General features: G+C 36.2%; 1 protein-coding gene across 2 annotated transcripts in view; it reads left to right on the top strand.

The window, feature by feature from the left end:
• The window catches only part of PARG (poly(ADP-ribose) glycohydrolase), a 65,923-nt gene that overhangs the window by 38,162 nt on the left and 7,233 nt on the right, over positions 1 to 20,528 (top strand). For both annotated transcript variants that reach the window (XM_032191046.1, XM_032191045.1), the window contains exons 10-16: positions 5,174 to 5,253; positions 7,088 to 7,148; positions 7,787 to 7,862; positions 9,174 to 9,321; positions 15,167 to 15,245; positions 16,211 to 16,319; positions 20,031 to 20,136. In XM_032191046.1, the coding sequence (XP_032046937.1) occupies positions 5,174 to 5,253; positions 7,088 to 7,148; positions 7,787 to 7,862; positions 9,174 to 9,321; positions 15,167 to 15,245; positions 16,211 to 16,319; positions 20,031 to 20,136 (659 nt within the window). The remainder of the gene's footprint in view (positions 1 to 5,173; positions 5,254 to 7,087; positions 7,149 to 7,786; positions 7,863 to 9,173; positions 9,322 to 15,166; positions 15,246 to 16,210; positions 16,320 to 20,030; positions 20,137 to 20,528) is intronic.

Here is a 20,528-nt window from a genome sequence, read left to right on the forward strand (position 1 = left end):
TGAAAGGAAATGGGCAAACTATGGTACGTTTATACAGGAGAATTGAAATCTAATTTTCTAGTAATGCAATTGTCTCTTCATAAACAACATCCATTTTGCAACACTAATGAGGGTTCTCTGGGGAATAAATTATCTAGTGACTTTGAGAGAACTTGATTTGGACAGAGAGATGTATTGCACCTCTGAAAAGTAATTCTAGGTTTTCTTTGTCTATAGGCAGTGGTCCTGTTACACCTGCCTTAGGTCTATGTACTAATTAGCATAGATTTCAGTGGAGCATCATTTCCTGGGAAAAGTTAAAATCAACGTGTGTGGTGGATGATGAAATGATCTTTAAATAGATGGCTTAGAAGGACGCCATTCCTAACAAGTCTAGTAATTACTTTGCTCTGGTGATTGCAGCAGTACTCTGAGTACTTCTTTGATACCTCAGTAAATACAGTCATTGACTTCAGAACTCAGTTTTACCATGCTGTGGTAAAGCTTTTTGGGTTAGATGTTCACTTTGAAACATTTTACCCTGCTGTTTCTTGGTGTTGAGTACTTGGGGTTAGCATTTTTATCATTCCATCAGTCATATATCAGCATGCTGTTTCTTAGACTCCTAAGTCACTAAAGCTTTTTCTTAGGAGCAACTTAAAATACTCCAAGTTGCTTTCCAAAATGAATGAAAGCACAAAATGAAAAGTACAGAGCAGGAGTCTGGTTGTATGTGAGAAGGAAAGGTGGTTTTAGCCTCTAGACGACTAACAAAGTCACATTGCTTAATTTCTGTATGCTTATACAAATCTTAAAAATTGATATTTAATCCAAAGATGGAGTCCTAATTAAACAAAACGGTGTTGAATGGTATGATGCCTTAAATAACTTTGAGATGATGACAGCTTATACCTATAACACAGCAGTAATTAAGAAATTGCCTATGAGGTTGAATCATTGAATATATTGTTTTTATCCCACTTGATGCCAAGGGAATTCAAAACCTCTAAATTGCTTTCTGTATAGACAGAAATAGAAGGCTGTTTTAATTCAGAAAGCTGGGATTTGGGTTATTAAATGGGGAAGACGTACACTAGCCACCAGAAAAACAGAACTGATGTTGCTGTACTTGACTCACTTAAGGTTGTGCTGGAAGTGTGAGATCTAGATAGTGACTTCTCCTTTTGTGCTCTCACAGAGCAAGTTATTTTGTCTGCCTTTTGTCTCTGGGCAGGTTTCTTATCTAGATTATCCTGCTTTTGATTCCTATGAAGTCCAAAATACATGAATTGAAATTTTGCTATTGAAAAGCTTTATTTTTAGTTCTCACTTAAACTATTTTCAGTAGTAGCAGGACTTTCTAGTAAGGGTTTCTATTTTACATTGTATGTAAGAATTCCAATTTTTAATTTGTTTAAGATGATTTCCTCGTCTTAGATTGTGCAACTGTCATTTAAGTTTTTAAAACTGTCTAGGGCAGGGGTCTCCAAACTTTTTTGATCATGCACCCCAAGAGAAAAAGTTTTTTGAGCACATAATATATGTTTATTTTTTCCAATACATATACTACTGTGGTAGCATTGTCTGTATTTTATGAAACACAAAAATAGGAATTAAAAAAGATGAAAGTTTTAAATAACCATTGTTTTAAAAATGTTTTTTATGAATGGTACAAAATTTTTTTCTTCCTGTAAGAAAGTACTCTTTCTGTAAGAAGGTACCTGTGGTAGTTGAGGAAAAAGCTCAGGTGGTGAATTGTGGGGACCATAACTATAAAGTTGTGCACCCGTATTTTTTGCAAGCAGCACATATGAAATGTCATGGATTTATGAATGGGAAGTTTGTACGATGCTTTGAAGTATAATCCATACTGCACATTTTTGCGTGTTGTTACAGTGTTGACAGTTTTCTGGGCCTTAGGATAGGTTCCAATTTCAGTGTTAGAAACACCCGTGTACTCTTTGCCAAGGAGCATTTAAAAAAAACTGCAGCCTGGGGGTGGGAAGATGCAGGCTGGGAATGGAAATACTGATAGGAAATTCATGTTAACTAGCAGCCTAAATCACAAGGTTGTAATGGTTCTTTCTGCTTGGGAAATTACAGAGTCAATTCTTGGTGTAACATCAAGGGATCAGTTTAGCTCCTTGGAAATTAAAGTTTACAAGTAAGCTGCTATATTTTGAATTACACCTTAATCAGAAGCAGTGCGTTATGAAACCATTTATCTAAACAGTTTCAGCTTTTCCCCAGTAAACTGTTTGCATGCCAAGAACACTTCTGAGTAGCTCTTCATGTTATTAGATCATGTTGATGTTGCTTCATTGGAAGGGTACCCTTAGAAGTACCTTTCAGATTGACCACTTGCCAAGATACTTTAGATGTATAAAACGCCACGTGAGAATGTGTTTCTTCCATTTGTGTATTTGACACTCTTTTGCATCTGTGTTTCTTGAAAAGACAACATGGTGTTTTCAGCATTACAAAAAAAAACAACTTAGGTTTTGGTTAGAGAACTGTTTACAGTTTCCAACGCACCAGCCCCATGTGAGGTGCTCTTCGAGGCATTTACAAGCAGGTTCCTCAGAGCTCTGCCTTTCTTTTTGCTTCTGCCTTTCCAAGGTAGAAATGTTGGTTGAAAATAAGACAATTCTGAATTTGCAGTCAGTGAGGCTTCAGAAAGCAGAATATTGATTATACTTCTAAAATACTTCTTCCACCCTAAGATTTCAGGAAAACATTACTATAAAATAAGAGCACCTGTTTTTGCAATAATAAATATTGAAACAGTGCAAACTATTGCCTTAAAACTTTACTGCATGTTTATTGATGGATGTTGAGAATTTTTTTTATTGAGCACTTTTTTGCATATTCCCAGTAGCTGATCTTGCTGTTGTTGGTGTTTTCTTTCTCATGTAGAAGATTTCTCTTCAAAAAATTGAAGTAGGTGTCTGACTTAGCTAGGAAAGAGTCTACATGTCGCCACAGTGACTTTAATAATCTTTAACAGTTTTACCCAGTGCTACAAGGCAGGACAGAAGTACAGATCTCTCTTATTGTTGTAATTATAGAATGTGTTTTGGGAATTTATCTGCTGTAAATGAGATTTCCGAAGCAATCAGCATTACTCTAGCTTTAATCCCAGGAGAGAAAGAAAAGAGGTATTTATCACAGCACTTAACAAGAGAAAATACAGTCTGTTGCTGATCACTTCAGGTTAAAAAAAATGTCTATTTGGTTAAAATTCCCTACTGACACGGTGACTACATTTTGGTGAGTAATTGTAATGGATGAAACCGAGTTCATCTGCCTTGCTGTTGTTCCCTTTTAGCTTGATCTGCCTATTCCAAGCATAGTTTTTTCAGCTCTGGACTTTTAGCACAGTGTGCTAGTTATGCTAAATCATGTACTGCCTTTGTGCCATGAAGAACTCACTCCTGGGAATGTGCAACATGAGCAAGATTTCAAGTTGAAGTTGAGGCAAAAAAAATAATGATGAAGGCATGATTAGGCTAATATATAAACTAACCAGTTTAAAGGATTCATACCAAATAAAACTTCCAGATAAAAAGTCAGAGATAACATAGGGATTTAGGCAAGACTTAAGTGCATAAAGACTTAACTGCTTTTTATGGAGCCCCTTACTAGTTGAGAAAGCACAACCCCATGCTAGAACTTAGAGATGGGTCCGTTTTAAAGTAGGACATGTACATATAAAGTTTGCCTTCTTAAAGTCCTAATTTGTTGTTCCAAGACTGAGGTTTTTATAAGACCTTTCCAACCTTTATTAAATGTATTAACATTACAGGTACTACATCTTGCTTACAGATTCTGGGTCAGGTTTCAGATTTCATGCAGTATACCTATTTAGTCCTTTGTGACAACCTAAAATTAGCTTCTGTAACTTAAAACAGATTTTGGATAAAATTTATGTCTTCAGCATGCGTATCCCATAAGAATTTTTAAATACTGGAGAAAAATCTATTTTGCTTTATCACTAAAAGCTAAGTTTACCTGACAGTATTCTGCTTTTAAAGGCAGGTTATCATTCCAATGCATGGAAAGAAATGAATAATGTTGTGTCATTGCTTTCCTCACTGTTGTGGCTTTTGTGTTGTGTTGTTTGTTTGGAGGGGATGGGGGCTGTTGCACCTTACATCCTCAGGGCTTTCACTGTATCAGACATCTTTTAGTGACCTTCCTGTTCAAAAGATATTATTTCTGAAGTCCCCACTATTCTTCCTTCCAGATAAATTCCATTATGTTTTGCCAATAACAATGCCTTGTCACTTTATTGGAAGTGAAATTAAGTAATGCCTGTTCAACTTGCTGGAAGATGGATGACGCTGTAAAAATATTTCAGTTAACCTTAAAAGCATACATTCACTTAATGGCTAAAAATTGGATGCTTCTTTTTAATGCTTAGTTTTTTACAGATGAGTTTGAGAATGCCAGTAGTAGCTCAGTGGATAAAGCCGTTTCTGCAGGGGGAGGATTCATTTCTTTAGAAATGCTGCTGGTATGATGCAGCTCTTCAAAGCAATATAGTTGCATTATATTCTCTTCTGCAACTCACTGAGCTGTAAGTAGGGTAAGGCATTTGGATCCAGGAATACTCAATGTGCTTGTTTTCACTCCGGGTCACTGATTTCAATTCAAGACAGTCTGCTGCAAATAAAACTCATAGCTTTCTTGGACATTCATATTGAAATTATATTTTTTGATATTACAAAATCAATAAAAGATGGATATTTCGTTATCATTTCATCAGAAACTTATCGAGTGAATGAACCTAAGAAACAGCTCTACTTTGAAGAATGTGCTTTTATGAAGGTGTATGGTTTTGACTGTCTGCCTTTAAAGTGTACTACACATATAAGCACGTAAACGTACTTTCCAAGTAGCTGTGGGAAATGCATCATCTCAGTGTTTGTGTAGAATTCAAGCCTGTTATCTGAATAATGAGTGGTATGAACGGCATAGTTTCTTTTCATGATCAAGGCAATGGAGGCACAGTGTAGCAGCCTTGTGAGTAAATACTTTATGGAAAGAACTGCTTGGACAGCCCCTTTGTGGCTTAGAAGTGGTTGACTTTACGGAGGGCAAACTGCTTTTCTGTTTTTACATACTGCGTAGTAATTAGGCGAGGTGTGTTTCCCTGAAATCTAATCAAATTGCTTCTATGTCTGTTTTCCAGATTGTTTGAAGGACGGTCACCAAGGAAGCCTGAGAAACTTAAGACGCTTTTCTGCTATTTTAGAAGAGTCACAGAAAAAAGTAATTCTTGTTGTAATTCTTTTTTTTTTTTTTTTTTTTTTGAGCTATGAAGCAGACACATGAAGAATTTAATCCCATTCAATTTAGAAATGGCTATGTGGCATTATGATGGAAATGTCTAACAAAAGGCAGCACACCGAGTGCACTGATATTCTTCTTAGTGTCAATTTATCCCATATAGATGAGACATGCAATTTCATTTTTTGCATGGAGCTTATTCTTTGTTCCTTTTTTCTGAAGAGTGTTTTTATGTATGTCTAAAATATCTGTATTTGCATACAGATATTTTTACACACACATTTATATAAAAGCTATATATCAAATATGTAGTTCTGTATCCATAAACACATATTGTGTGTGTGTGTGTGTGTGTATAATATATGCAAATACTTGGTGCACCATACCAGAGTGAGAAAGCAGAAGGAACTTAACAACATATATAGCCATTAAAATTACAGGTACTATCTCTTGCTTAAAGATTCTGGATCAGTTTTCAGATTTCCTGTAGGATGCCCATTTAGTCCTCTGACCATGACATTTTTAATTCTAAGTGGTTTTTCCTTGCTTGTGTTGATACTTCAGGTTTTTCCCTTCTGTTCATCCAAAACAAAGCTGCTGTGAACTTTTCCCAGTTTAAAATAAAGTAAATGGTATCAAGAAGTGGGATGTCTTCAGCTCTTTTAGAAATTAGCATGGTAGTTTCCTTAGTGTGCGTGGTCAAATATTCTGTTGTTGCCATTAATTTGAATGCCTGCATAAACTCTCAAAAATATATTTATCAGAGTATGAACTGTATCAGATCTTATATATTACATTTTTAGGAGAAAGGGATTTTACTGCTGTTGCATATGTTGCATCTGCAGCAATATCTTACAGAATTTTTATCGAACTTTCTCTTTTTGTGTCAGTATTTCACTATTAGCTTCATATTCTCTCAGAAGAGTTTGTTCTAAATAGGAAAACAGCTGCAAGCTATTATAGAAATCCTTGTACTTGGTTCAGTCCATCTTTAGTTCATCATTTTCATTCACAACTAATTAAATGCTACCTCCTGTTTCAGCTAACAAACTTTCAGCAGTGTCAATAGAAATAAATCTCTGGGGTAAAATGTAAGTTGTGATCTATGTGTGTAAGTGAGAAGGGCTGTAGTGTACTGGCTTTTTCTTACTAGTTTAGTAGTGTTTTAAAATTTTTGCAGCTGTCTCTGGCCCCCTGTGCATCAGAAATCTGTTGGGAGCATGCTTTATCAAAACTACTGTATTACATTTCTTAATGTTATAACTTCAAACTACTTAATGACATTTTTGCATGTTGTTTTCTTGAATTAAAAGTTTGTATTACACTTTTAAGACCCAATTTCTTGGTTTGTTTGTTTGTTTTGAAAGGAATTAGTAAGACAATAGTAACTTAGCTCTATAAATGACTGTAATAATTTCACAACTTTTTTATTGCAAATGGTAATTGAATTCCTTGTAAAGGAATACAGTAGGGGCTATGTAAACTGAAGATGTTGTCAACAGGTGAATGCTTAATTTTGTAAATAAATAAATATAAATAAATAAAAATATAATAACAATATATATAGCGCCACTGATAACAGTATTCCCTTGTAGAGAAGCATTCATTTATTGAAAGCTTTTTGTTTGTTTTTAGAGCAAGCAAATTTATTTTTGTTCTCCTCAAACCCATACATGCTTTTGAAGTTAACTTCTGTTTCTGTCAGGAATTATGCTTGTTGTAATTAAAATAATCTAAAAGCCTAGCAGTTAATACTTTTTTTTTTTTTTTTTTTTTTTTTTTTTTTTTTTTTCCCCTGGTGTTTGTTTGCTTGTAGAACCTACTGGGTTGGTGACGTTTACAAGGCAAAGTCTCCAAGAGTTTCCAGACTGGGAAAGGTAAGTCAAATGTCTCGTTAAATGTAAGAATTTGCTTAGTGATTAACCTGAATCCCATTAAAGTTGAATTGATTCAGGCCAGCAAGTGATCCGGAAAATAATGTTTGGTTTGGCTTGCTATGGAGAGAAGAACAGAAAGAAGTGGGTGAATGGACACCGACAGTTAGTGTGACTGGAGCTTGTATCTGTTTGCCTGTGGAGCAGACGAGTCTTAAGAGATTTTTTTAAAACAGTAATACCTTTTTGTTTGTTGCTTGAGAGGAGAGAAAGTGAGAGCTGACTTGATGCCAGAAATGACAGAAAATATAATGAATTAAAATGCTATGCTTGCAGCTTTTTTCCTGGTTAGCAAGTTAATGTGGTACAGACTCGTGTGAAAAATGTGGAAATGAAACTTCACTTTTGGGGCTTTGTAATGAAAGAGGTGGAGAAACTGAACCATTGACTGTGTTATTAAGCCTTAATAAATTGTTTCAGAAAGGCAAATGCATTTTCCTTAATCCTTTGGATTTTTTTAACCACCTTACGCTTAGGTGCATAAAAAGCTAGGTTTTAGACGGGTTTTCTCTTAAATGGATGTCTCTTTGGGGATCCTGTAATCATCTTTTCTGTGCAATATTTTTTTTCCTCAATGATAGATCTCAGAAAAAACTGTCTAGATTACATGTCACCTATGAGGGCACTATTGAAGGCAATGGACAAGGTATGCTACAGGTAAGTGCATATACCAGTAAATGTGGCTTTATCTCATGTTTTTGTCATATTTTTTAGAGTCTGTCAGTTTAAAATTGTTTATCCTCAATTGACTTAAGTGACAAAGCGTTATGCATGTAAATGAAACATCAAGATGAATTCCATGGGCAGAATTAGTGATATCAGTATTCCCTAGCTCACTGAGGCTGGTAGATGTACCTGTTACAGAGCTAGCTGACAGAAAATCACAAGCCCTGGACAGCTTCAGGTCCTTTGGTTCAAACTGGGATCAAAGATTGACAAGATAAAAGTTTCAGGCTGGAATTTTGATGAGCTGCCAAGGGTTTTGGTGTTCTTATGCCTTTTTTTTTTTTTTTTTCTTTTTTGTTATGATGGTTGTGCCCCAGACAGTGACCAGGTCAGGAGTTCAGGAGACTTTGCTGCTACAGCACCACTGTTCTGGTCTGAGAGCCAGTCAGTTGAAATAAATTGATAAAGGAAGATGTCCTGTCCATATCGATAGCAAGGAATACACTTGAGTTTTCAAATAACCTTAAAGAAAGAAGGAAAGCAGTCTGTCTTCTAGAGTTCTGTTACCATAAATTAATTAATTAGAAAAAAATTAGTACTTCTTGAGACAGGAAAAAGTGGTGCAAACTTCTTAAGGGTTGGTAACTTACATAAGTAGTAATTTATTGAATAAAGCAATTGCTTTTAAAACTGTTGTCTATATAAAAAATGTATTATTGTAGCAAAAACTAGAGTCCATAGCTTCCCTGTATCAGGCAGAAACTTTGGTGATCAAAACGATGGTGTGCCTTGTTCCAAGTGTGTTTCAAGGACAATCCATAAGAGATTCCTCTAAGTACAGAACAACTGGTACAGGGCAGTGCTGAGCTAAAAATGCTTCTGTGTGGACAGCCAAGGCAGAAAGCTTATTAAAGGACAACTTAATAATTCTTCTGTGTCTGTAAAATGCAGGAAGGATACTATAATCTGCTGTTTCCATTTTTCACACTTACTGAAACTTTTTATAATTACATGCACGCCCTTTCAAAACTAAAAATGGGATTCAGAGCCTTTGATATGCAGAACTTTATTTTGCTGTATAATATCTCACTTGTCTCATTTTGATTTTTCTCAATCAAAAGAAAGGGAAGAATGAGATGGGCATGCTGTGAATCAGGTTCTGTCCTGCTGTTTGTATTTTTAAATGGTAGCAGTGGATCTCAACAGAGTTGAAATTTGTACAGGATTTTATTTACCTCAGTAAATGAAAGGATTTTATGCTGTTTGCTTATCTCTTAATCCTCCTGAATATATTTTTGTTAGGTTGATTTTGCAAACCGTTTTGTTGGAGGTGGTGTCACTGGGGCAGGACTGGTACAAGAAGAAATTCGGTTTTTAATCAACCCAGAACTGATTGTATCGAGGCTCATCACTGAAGTCTTGGATCACAATGAATGTCTCATCATCACAGGTTAGTTGTTGCAGTATATGTTTCACATCTTGTTCTGGTTTTCTATGTAGAAAAATATATTTCAACTTGTTCAGTATGCTTAAATGTTGTAGGAAAATAAAAAGATTGTACTCACTTAACAATAAGTTTCCTTGTTCACCCGACTTCTTAAGACTGTAGGGCCACTGTTCCAGTACATCCTTTTTGAAGGAAGGAAACAATATGAGCAGATGAGGTGTTACAGAACTCTTCTTACCTTATATAAATTTGTTTAAGGACTCAGCATCTTTAGGCCTACATAAGGAATACTGTTGGGCAACATAGGTAAAAGACAATTACTAGCTATTAGCAGGTAATGCTTCTGATGTGCCAAAGCAGGGTGGGTTTTGTTCCTGTCTGGAATTTGTAACATTCAATGTAATCCATGGGACTGAAAGCTCAATCTGAGAATAGGAACTGTCTTCTGGTTACCAAACAGGGAAGGAAGCGGTAGAAGAAAAAATGAGCATCTGTTAAAAATGATAGAAAGTCAGGAAATGTTTCTTGAGAATGTTGATTTAGTAGGTTACAAACATGTGTTCATATTACTTGTTATCGGTTGTGTTCATAACTTGCAACATCAAAAGCTAAGTGCTTCTCCAGTATATTGTTGTGAGTCTGTGTGCACTGTCTGTCCAGTGCTTCACTGAAAATATTGTTCCTTTTGTTCACCATCTGTTTAAAATTTGTGATGTTTTATTACACATTGGATCAAAATAATTAGGTGAGAAAACAGCTAATGTCACTGGTAAGAACTGGCCAGTCCCAGGTAATGCTGCATCCTGGTTGTATACATGGTAACACAGCAGCTAGACACTGTGTGACTGGCAAAATAATAAAATGTTGATAGATTTTTTTTCTTTATAGCTATTCTTTGGAGTAAATAAAAAATATTTTATCAAGAGATACACTATTTGTTTGGACTAATAGATTATGTATGTTATTTTTCAACCTAGTAGAGTGTAAAAAAAAAAAAAAAAAAAATCGTTTTTCATTACCTGAACTGACTCAACAGACTGGAATTTGTGGAGGCATTGGAACAGTTTTCTTGGAAAAAGTCCTTCCAAAGCACTCATTCTTTCTTACATGCATGGATGGTAGAAATTTGAGCTTATATCTTCCAAATCTTACCCTGCCCTGAAACTATTGGTTGTAGTGGCCAGCACCTCTTTTGTTTTCAGTCTTAACCTTGGTAATCTTTCACCCAGTGTTTTGGTTTGTTTTTCCACCCACCAAAACCCTTGCCTTTTCTGTGAAAACTTTTAGGTAAACTTGCTTTTGTGATTATTTTTAAAAATAAATGCTAAATTTCTTGGCCAGTTCTGATTGTTGTCTTGTGTTTTGGATATGATGCTGTAACAAAAGTAATTTATTCAAGTATTGTCCTCTGAGTGAGCCTTTTTTGGGGAGCATAAGAACAGAGTGCAGCTATCTGTCTGTGTACTAACAGATTCCAAATACAAACGTTTTGAAAGAGCTGCTTCCATCCTTCTCTAATGGAAATGGCCATCCCATCATTTTCATTTTATCCCTGGACTTCTTCCATCTCAGTTAATAGCCAAGCCTCCACTGCATGTCACAATCCTCCTGATGAATTAGTTTTGTGATGCATCTTGACTCAGTGGCCTAATGGGTAGAACTGCGTAGCTTAAATTTGCAGTAGAGTCTGAGAAATGGGAGAGAAATTGAATTCATTGTGATTGCATGGTATCTGGTTAAGATCACCGCTGTGCTGAATATGGAAGTGGTCATGCACAGTCAAGTTCTTCAACACAGACATCTACCTACTGAAATGTCAGCAGCAATGCCAGAGATTCCTACAATTGCATTTCTGGTAGAGCTGTGAAAGCGAGTCACGGGTTTTCATTCAGAATTTTTTCTTTATTATGGTATTTTTTTGGAGGGTGCGTTTTTTGCTTTTGTTTTTCCTTCAAGTTTGCGTATATTCAGACACTGTTAAGAGTCAGTGAAGCTGTGTTCCATGTTTGCTTTAAAACTGCAGATTGAACAATGGCCAGTCCTATCTGTGCCTCAGTGGTGCATGTTCAGAGACTTCTAAGCACGTTGCTCATGCAATGAACTTGATCAGGTAATTTGTGCAGCTGAGAATTTACTTGTGATAATGTGTTTTTTCAGCTGGATTGGCTGATCATGCCATTGTCTGGAGGGCCAGGAGAGCCAGAAGACTAATGCTGATGCATATGTAATAAGTCAGAACTGGTTGAAAGACAGAGCAGGACCTTCCCTCATCTTTGGCAGTAAATGTGCATTTATGGCAGTAACTACAAAACCACATCCTTGTTTTTTCCATGTACTAATTTTTATGAGGTGCTAGTGGTACTATTTCTTAACAATCCCTCTAAAGAAAAACGAGAGGGGACAGTGTGGTACTTCTTTCATCCCTATCCTAGGGAATTTGATAATGCCACATGAATTGTATGCAAATGAAGAGCGAGACTGTGGAATCTGAGGAGGGAGGGGCATTGTCCATTTCATGGACCAGGTCCCATAAGTGCTAGTACTTGGAGATGTCATTATTCTTCTGCTGAAGAAAGTTTCACTATGGATGTGTTTTTTCAGTCATCCTTGTATATACTTTGTTTTGACTTTGGGTAAGTCAAAATTCTTTTGTGTATTTTGTAGTTGCTTTTAAAGGTCAAGCTGTGTTATGCTGCCTTGTTTGGCTCTTTTTTTTTTTTTATGGGATGTGGAAGGAAATTCACCGGAAACAAACATATCCAATTTATCCTGTATTGCTTCTAATCTCCCAGCAATAGCAGTTTATATCCCAGTGGTTCACAGGCCAAAGTGTTGCCAGTTGAATAATTGTTTTTGTCTGACATATTTCCAGAGCTTTGCTCATGAAAACCCATTGATTTTCATTATCCTTGGGTTGCTGGGACATGAGTTTAGTGTTTGTGTGTTTTGACTTTTTCTTCTTTTTATATATGTGCTTGCTTGCTTGTTTGCTTCTTGGTGCTTTTGTCATTATGCACTGCACTTTCATAAAAATTAATAAAAACAGCTTTTGAAAAAATAATCTTAATACGTTGTAATTTATCTTGTTACAATATCTTGCTAATCCAGTCTTTTCCCTTCATATGCTTTCCATGTGCTTTCCATTTCCACAAAGGAAATGCTTTCTTCGCAAAATTGAAGTTTTGTTGGTTGTCCTCTAGTAAGGGTTGTCAGGGAAGTTAAACGCTTCTCTTGTTTGCCTTTTCTTATTGTTAGCTCAGACACTATTCCCAAGTATATCAGTAAATCTGAATTTTAGCTAAGTCAGGAGGTCTTAACTGACAATTGATAGCCTACAACTCAGTTTGAAGGCTGACCTCTGAATATCTAAGCTAATCACGGTTGTCGTGTGTGTAAGGTCATGGATGAATATGACTGTATAGGAATGTTCTGCCATCACATGGTTGTTTTTTTTACTTTGATTTTGCAACAGTGGGTTCTTGGTGAGCAATCTTTTACCATCACAATCACTTCGATTAGCAACTTTCAAAAATAGCCTTGAGTGGAGCTTTTGTCCTCAGTGTGGTTAATCGTCTAGACATATCTAAATAAATAACGAGTGGATAATAAGACAGATGAGTTAAAGAAGCACTGATAAGTCATCTTAGTAAAAATGGATTTGTGTAAGTGGGGAAAATGTCTTGAAATATAAGCATCAATTTAAACATTTTTAACAGCTTGTGTTTCATATAGTTAAGGCTACTGAAAACAAGCATCCAGGTTTCCTTGTCAGATAAGATTAAAAGTGAGCAGTTTTATGTTTCTGATTTTCAATGTTTTTAATTTCCTATTTAGAGATTGAAAAACTTGTCTTCTCAGAATATCACCAACCTGTGCAATAGTTAGGCATGACTCTCTTCTTAGTAATCACTCATTTTGTGCTGTCAGTGATTTTGAATGCTTACAGATCTTTCTAAACTCTATTTTTCTGTTATATTTACTGGCATAACTGATGTTGCTGTTTGTGTTTAAGGGGTTTCTTAGCAGTTGTCATCTTTTTTTTGCACTGTTTATAACGTGCCAAACTATACCGGTATGAGCAGAAATTTTCCAAACAAGGTGTTCTCTTCAATCACCCACCTTTTGAAATTCAACTGAAAATAGTTCAGCTGTTACAAGCCCAAAACGGGGAAGACTGATTTTGCTGTGGCAAAATACTTCAGGAGTGTTTCTTTGCATTTTTGCATATTTGAGTTTTGAAGCAGGAACCTGAGGTTAGGTAAGATGGAGTGGCCTGTTAGGGTTATGATCTTTACCCCCTGTTAAAATGCTCTCCTTGTTCTCAGGGTAAACCTTTGAAAAGTAGTTTGTGTAGTAGAGCAAAAGAGCTAAAATGACTTGAGCTACTTAATGTGCTACTTTCCTACAGCCTTTAATGCTTGCAAGATACCCTGCTGGGCTTCTTCACAGGGCAGCCAAGTATGTACAAGACATGATTTTCTGGGTCCTCAGGCTTTTACAGAAGTAGCCTCCTGGTACTGGCCACCACAGCTGGGAACAGCGGCCTTTCAATATGTTCAGTGCCATTAATTGCAGTAATATTTAAGAATTCATGTCAGCAGTCATAGTGCCAGAATCATACTGAGCAAACGCAAAACAAAATAACAAGAGGAAAGGAGGGATTACTGGGCAGTGAGACTTGGAAGCTTAACAGTCCTACCTAGCCTTATATAGGGTTGCCCTCAAGAGGTTGTAGGGCAGCAACTGGAGTAACAGTAGTGTGTTGGAAATCTTTGTTCCTACCATTGGGCTTCTCTGTGGATTTGTAGACACTAATTTTGCGTTAGAGAAATAAAATAATTCAGTGGAAACATGCAGCCTGCCACATACACTTAAATCTTCTTTATATCCTTCATCTCATGTTTCTTAAACCATCAGCTCAGCTTTTGGCTAAATTGTGATGAGGTAGTATTGCCAGGTTTTAGGTAGTGGAGCAACTCGTGTTTACCTCAAAAATGTCCTTAGATCTGAGTTGTGCTAATTAATAACTTGTATCATGTAGTGAGTATAGACTGCATGTAAATGGCATGGTTTTTCTTTGATTCATTTAGAATTTATTTCTTCTTCCCTGCTTGGTTCCTATTCCAATTTCAAAGCACTGGAACTGAGCTGCTGTCTTTAAGAGAGTCCTGATGGTTAATAAACATATGCCAGTCTACCAAAAACTATGAAATTATCTAGTTTTTAGAGGTTACCAGGTAATCAAAACTGAGAAATATCCTTGCTGCTCTGTTTTAAACAAAACAAAGCAAAAACCAGCCACACCTATGGACTTCTGGTTTTCTATATTATTCAAAAACCATAGCCTTCCTTTGTTAGCCTGACATTGTATTCCAGTAATGCTGACCAGACACTTTTTGCTCTCACGTTTTGCTCCTCAATGCATTTTAAAGGAAACCTTGCTTTCATTTTGGTCCCCGTGCTGGAGGGGAGACGGGCAGTCTTTGTTAACCACATATTAACCAGGATGACTTCAAAGAAGACAGGCAATTTATTGAGAGCCTATTTGATATGGGGGTGGAAAAATCAAAAACTACCTTCTAGTTATATACTGGACAGCACGCATACAGGACAGCATACATACAAGATCTATGTTTGCAATGTCTGCCACAGAATAAACATTACATAAGGTGACAAAAAAGCCCGTACTGGTTTCAAGAATTGTATACAGCGATGAATCTCTAGCTTCTGTTGATGCTTCTGAGAGGTGCGTTTTCATTCAGAGAGGCAGTGATTCCTATGAAAGATTTTCCAAGAGAAAGAAATATCTAAATATTTTGTATGTAATATGGTAAATCATTTGTTTCAGGTACTGAGCAGTACAGTGAATATACAGGCTATGCAGAAACTTACCGGTGGGCAAGAAGCCATGAAGATAAGACCCCAAGGTAAAGTTCCACATATATATTTCAAGTGAAGGAATAAACATACGTCTTAAACTTGAAAACTTGAGTATTTGTCTTAGCAGAAAAATGTATTGCTTGATCCTGTTCTCTTCAGTAGACGCAACAAGCTAAGAAAGTTATCTCCTAATCTATTGTCTTCCTTGCTTTAATGATACTAATGATGGTACCTACCAACTTGTCAGTCCTTAAATCAACAGCTTTTATGTTATATGTATTGAATCCAAAATTTTCTGAAGATACTGACTGAACTGTGGATTTTAATTTGTCACAAGAAGTTTGACAGTGGTACTCTGAGTGTCATGGTATCATTGTATACATCATACTACTATTCGTATGGCAAAATCAGATTTAATATTGTGAGTCTAAGTAGAAAGCTCTTAATTGTCTCTTGACAGCATTGTCAGGAAATTAAATTCATAAATATACAAAATTATCAATTTTGTATGGAAATGATTAAAATAAAAAAAATAAAATAAAGTACTCTCCAATATCAAGTGTTTAAGGTCAGGTTGTATGGGACTTCTAAGCAACTTGCCTAGTGGACCCATGGTGGTGGCAGGGAGTTGGGACTGGATGATCTTTAAGGGTCTCTTCCAACCCAAACTATTCAGTGATTCTATAAATTTTAGAGGTAGGTAAAGAACCAACGTACTCTTTTTTTGACCATATGGTGTTCCTCTGTACCTAATAAACAGTATTGTTTAGATTTGTGCCATGTTTCTACTTATACAATCAAAGTCTAGGACAAAGTATTTGTAAATTTACACAGAAACCTGTCTCTCTTCTGATGCTATATTCAGTGCCCCATTGTTCCAAGAGTACCTTTCTAGTTTCTACGAATGGAGAAGCTCTGCAGGGAATTGCTTATTTTAGATCATGACTACGTAGCCAATGATAATAACAATAAACACTAATTTTACTGTCATCTTTTCTTCCTCCAAATTTAGGGATGAATGGCAGCGACGCTACACTGAAATTGTAGCTATAGATGCATTCCACTTCAGATGTTTCCTTGATCAGTTTGGTCCAGAGAAAATCAGAAGAGAGCTCAACAAGGCAAGGAACTTTTTACAACAGCCTGCAGTCTAAGGCTGTTTCATTGTTTGCCATAACTTTCCAAATATTTTTGTATTATCATCTTCAAATAAGAAAGTTTTTGCTCAGTTGTCTTTTACAATAGCTGTATTTCAGGGTTTTGCTGTATGTTGTTAAAGTAGAAGCTTGTCAAATAGAATGATTTATGTGGCATGGATTCAATGGGTTCAAAGGGGCATTTTACTTCATTTTCAGAACTATAAACAAAAGCTATATGTTTTGCAAATTCTTCCCTGTCCTGCTTCTAAACTGGTAAGTTCTCTCCATGATTGGCTCTGCTGAATCCCAATCAGCCTTTCGGTCAAGGTGGAGAAGGGGGCACCTCATGTGTTAACATGGTGACAAAACATAAATACGGTGCCACTTCCTTCTCTTCTACCTTTCATGTAAACTCTTGGAGTATTTACATACTATGTGAGTTGTTTGGGGGTTGTTTTTGTTCTGTTGTTTTGTTTTTTCCCTTCTTGCTTTGCTGCTGCTGCTTTTCTTGAAGCAGAAGTTCTTCAAATTCTTGAAGCTGATTCCCATCTCTTGAGATTGTGTTTTTGCAATGACTAATGGTAGTTGCCATCAGGGAGCTGTTTTTAAACCAGGGGCTCTAGTTTTCAGCCCATATTAATGTTTTCAAGACCTTTGCTGTTATCTCATTCTTAAATTGTGTCATAACAAGAGACACCTGTCATCAGTCTGCACACAGCAAATTCTCATAATAAGTTGATAACAGGGCCAGATGGAGGGCCTTGTGTGGTTAGCATAAGGCATAGGTAGTGCAATGTCTGCAGCCTGTTGTAGCAATGGCAATGTGATTTTTCTGGGCAGTTGAGTGCAAGAATGCTTATACAGTTACACTGTATTAGTGTGCTTATGTTTGGGTTAAAAACAGGCCAACAGTCTGTGTAGCGTGCTTGTACGTTAATAGATGCAGCAGGCCTATGCTTTACCTAGAGGGTTAAATATAAGGCCACGAGCCTACAAGTGTTAGGTCTCCTACTTTCTGTGGTGTAGGAGGGTATATAAAATATTCTAGGGTGCATCTGAAACTTAAACGTAGATTAGATTCCTTATTTTCAACTAAAAAGAGAAGAGGAATGCTAATCAATTTTTTTCCTCCCAGAAATGATGTACAGGACTGAAGGACTTAATCTAAGGTAGTTTTAAAACCTTAGCCCTGTGACTAAAGTAACATTCATCAGCTCATTTCTTTATGGTTGGCAATTAAATTATCCCTGAAAAAGACAGTAAATCTTGTAAACTTCAGTGATATCTTGGTACAAAATTCAAATTACCTATGAAAGTGGATTTATGATCTGCCTAAAATTTTCAGCATTATTAATTGGATTTGGATTGTTTTAAAACAAATCATGGTAGATCCATGGAACTTTTATACAGCGTATCAGTTTGGATGGTGGTGTTTGATGAAGACTGGTTGGTATTTAAATAAAATCTTAATGTGAGTAAATGATATTTTATAGTAGTAAACAGAATTAAATTTATTGGAGACTAATGTTCTAACAAATCAAACACCTTCAAATGTACTGTAGCAGCTTTTAAGTCTGTTTTAAAATTTGTATTAACTTTAAGATTTGCTCATGGGTGTAAGCAAGTTGACAGAATAAGCTGCATCTTTATATCTACTGTTTTCCAATAAATTAGGACTCCGTAAGGACAGTATATGCACAGAGGCTGTAAAATATGAGTGTATTATGGATTGGTAGATGTAACTCATCCTCCCTTCGTTTCCAGAGGCTCTTTTGTCCAACTGTAATTTTGGAACAATAGGAGATGATTGAAACAACTAGAATGGAGGGGTCCTTACAGTTCATGTTTTCTTATAAGCCTGTATGATTTTTCCTTTATAAGATCTGTTTGCTTTATGGAACCAGATGTTCACAATCAGTTTCCTTGCAAGCTGCCTGTCTGAGGCTGACCCTTGCTTCTAGTTTAACTGAAAACAAGATTAATAGTGTCTAAAGTCACCTTTTCAGAATGAGGAAAAAAATGGCATCAGATTTCAACATTAAGATTTGCAGATATTTTTGTAAGAGATGTGATCTTTGTTAGCTTTGCTAGCCCCTTGAGATTATTGCCTCATGAAGTCAGTCCTATCAATAACTCTGTCACCATTTCCCAAATGCTAAGGAACAACTGACTTAACAGTTGTGCTTGCAATCCCGGTCATAAATGTCATGAAGCCTATTTTGATGACCACTGATTAAAAATAATTAAAATTGCTACAGCTTCATACTTGGCAAGAAATGCTTCCCTAAAAATTATGGTACACAGAACAGTTATGTTTCAAACAGGCTTAGCTGTGAGAACTGTATTGAACCATTTTAAATGAAAAAAAAAAAAACAACTAATTATAAACATCACACAACTTCTAAATAAGGTGAGATGCAATTTATAGAGGGTTGCTTATAACTTAAAGCAGATTCATTCATGTAGTTCAAATGGAACAGCTCTTTTTCTTCCCATACAGAAGCAGTTGCTTTAAAAGTACCTAGGTGGCTTTCATGTTTTTGTATTCATAGGTGAAAGCTATTTAAAATATCAGTGCATTGTTTCTTTTCTGGGAAGTGATTAGTTCTAGCTTTATCCTTTACTTGCTGTAAAAAATCATAGGGGAGTGAACACTCACTTAGATAGTCCTTTTGCTGCTGGTGTCCTTCCAAGCATTTGCTGACTTCCTTACTGTGTCTGACAAGACAGTTTTTATTCTGTTTTCTTTCCTGGCTAGCTGATGAATACATGCCCATTAAGTAGAATGTGAGAAGAAAATGTCATCCTATTGTGACACCACTCCATTTCTCTCACTGGGAGGATGGAGATGGATCATTTTCCAGACAGCCAGAGTATGCTTTTGCTTGGCCCGCTTTATGTATGCATTTAGTTAGTCATTATAAGCATGCTTGGGACACTGAGGGTGCTGGTAGTTCTGACTCGAGAGTTTAAGAAGCTGGAGGCACCTGATGGTGTCAAAGTGCTCTTATGCAAATTCCGAATCATGGCACACTGCTAAAAATGTAAGTAGCAGAAGTGTGAATTTACTGCTTAGATCAGGTAAGAGTGAAAACATGTACTGCGATCTGTACCAGTGTTAAATAATTTTTTGTATCATTGAAAAACTTCCTAGAGGGATTTAGACACTTTTTTCTGTATATGGAAGCACCTGCCTTTACTCAAGATTTTAGATAGTATTTGCTTTTTTCTCCTGTCCTTGCTTATTGTTTTAGACCTGTATTCTAAGATGTCATTTGGTATCTTAGTTTGTGTTAAGGAGTTTTAGCAATACTGGCTGCAGCAGTTTAGCTGTCATGTTCAAGTGTGCCAACAAGAAACAGATGTAATATCATCTACTCCTGAAGTTATATTCTCTGCTCCAGCTATCCTGAAAACTTTCCTGTAGCTTTGAAATCCTTAAGAATCTGCACCTGCATCTAATTGTTATCTTGGATCCAAGTAAGGCAAAATTCTCACCTTAAATTCTTTATTGATACCATGATTGACTTTGAGTTTAAAGAAAGACTAGTGATATACTGAGTTTATTTTGATGTTTTTATTGCTACAAGACAGTACTGATTAATGTTATCATCTAGTTGTTTGAAAATAGCATACCAGATTGCCTGTCAACTTCATCTTCTGACTCATGTCTGCCTGTATGTCTGCCTGCAGGCCTACTGTGGCTTCTCTCGACCCAGTGTTCCGCCACAACATCTCTCTGCAATAGCTACAGGAAACTGGGGATGTGGTGCCTTTGGAGGGGACTCCAGATTAAAAGGTAAATTGTAGTAATACATTAATGTCCAAATGAATCAAGTAACTTAAATTTTGATTTTTGACCTTACTCTTTTTTTTCCAGGTAAGTACATTTTTTGGCTTTCTATAGTGTATTAACTGTTGTTCTGATTCTTGGCTAAAGTTGATTAAACTGTTGATAGAACTAGTTCGTTAGCATTGATATTTAGTATATGAACAATACGATCTTAAACAATAAAAATGCATGCTGCTTTTCTATGCTGTTTTCAGTTTAAGGTTTGGAATAGGTACGTGGTGGTTTCTGAAATGCCAGGCTTACAAGGATTTGTAGCACTGAAAATTTCAGAACCATGGATATTCAATACTACTTTGCAAAAGAACCTACGCATTCTAGTTCTCAGTCATATAAATCAG

This window comes from Aythya fuligula, chromosome 7, assembly GCF_009819795.1.
Source record: "Aythya fuligula isolate bAytFul2 chromosome 7, bAytFul2.pri, whole genome shotgun sequence".
Lineage (NCBI taxonomy): Eukaryota > Metazoa > Chordata > Aves > Anseriformes > Anatidae > Aythya > Aythya fuligula.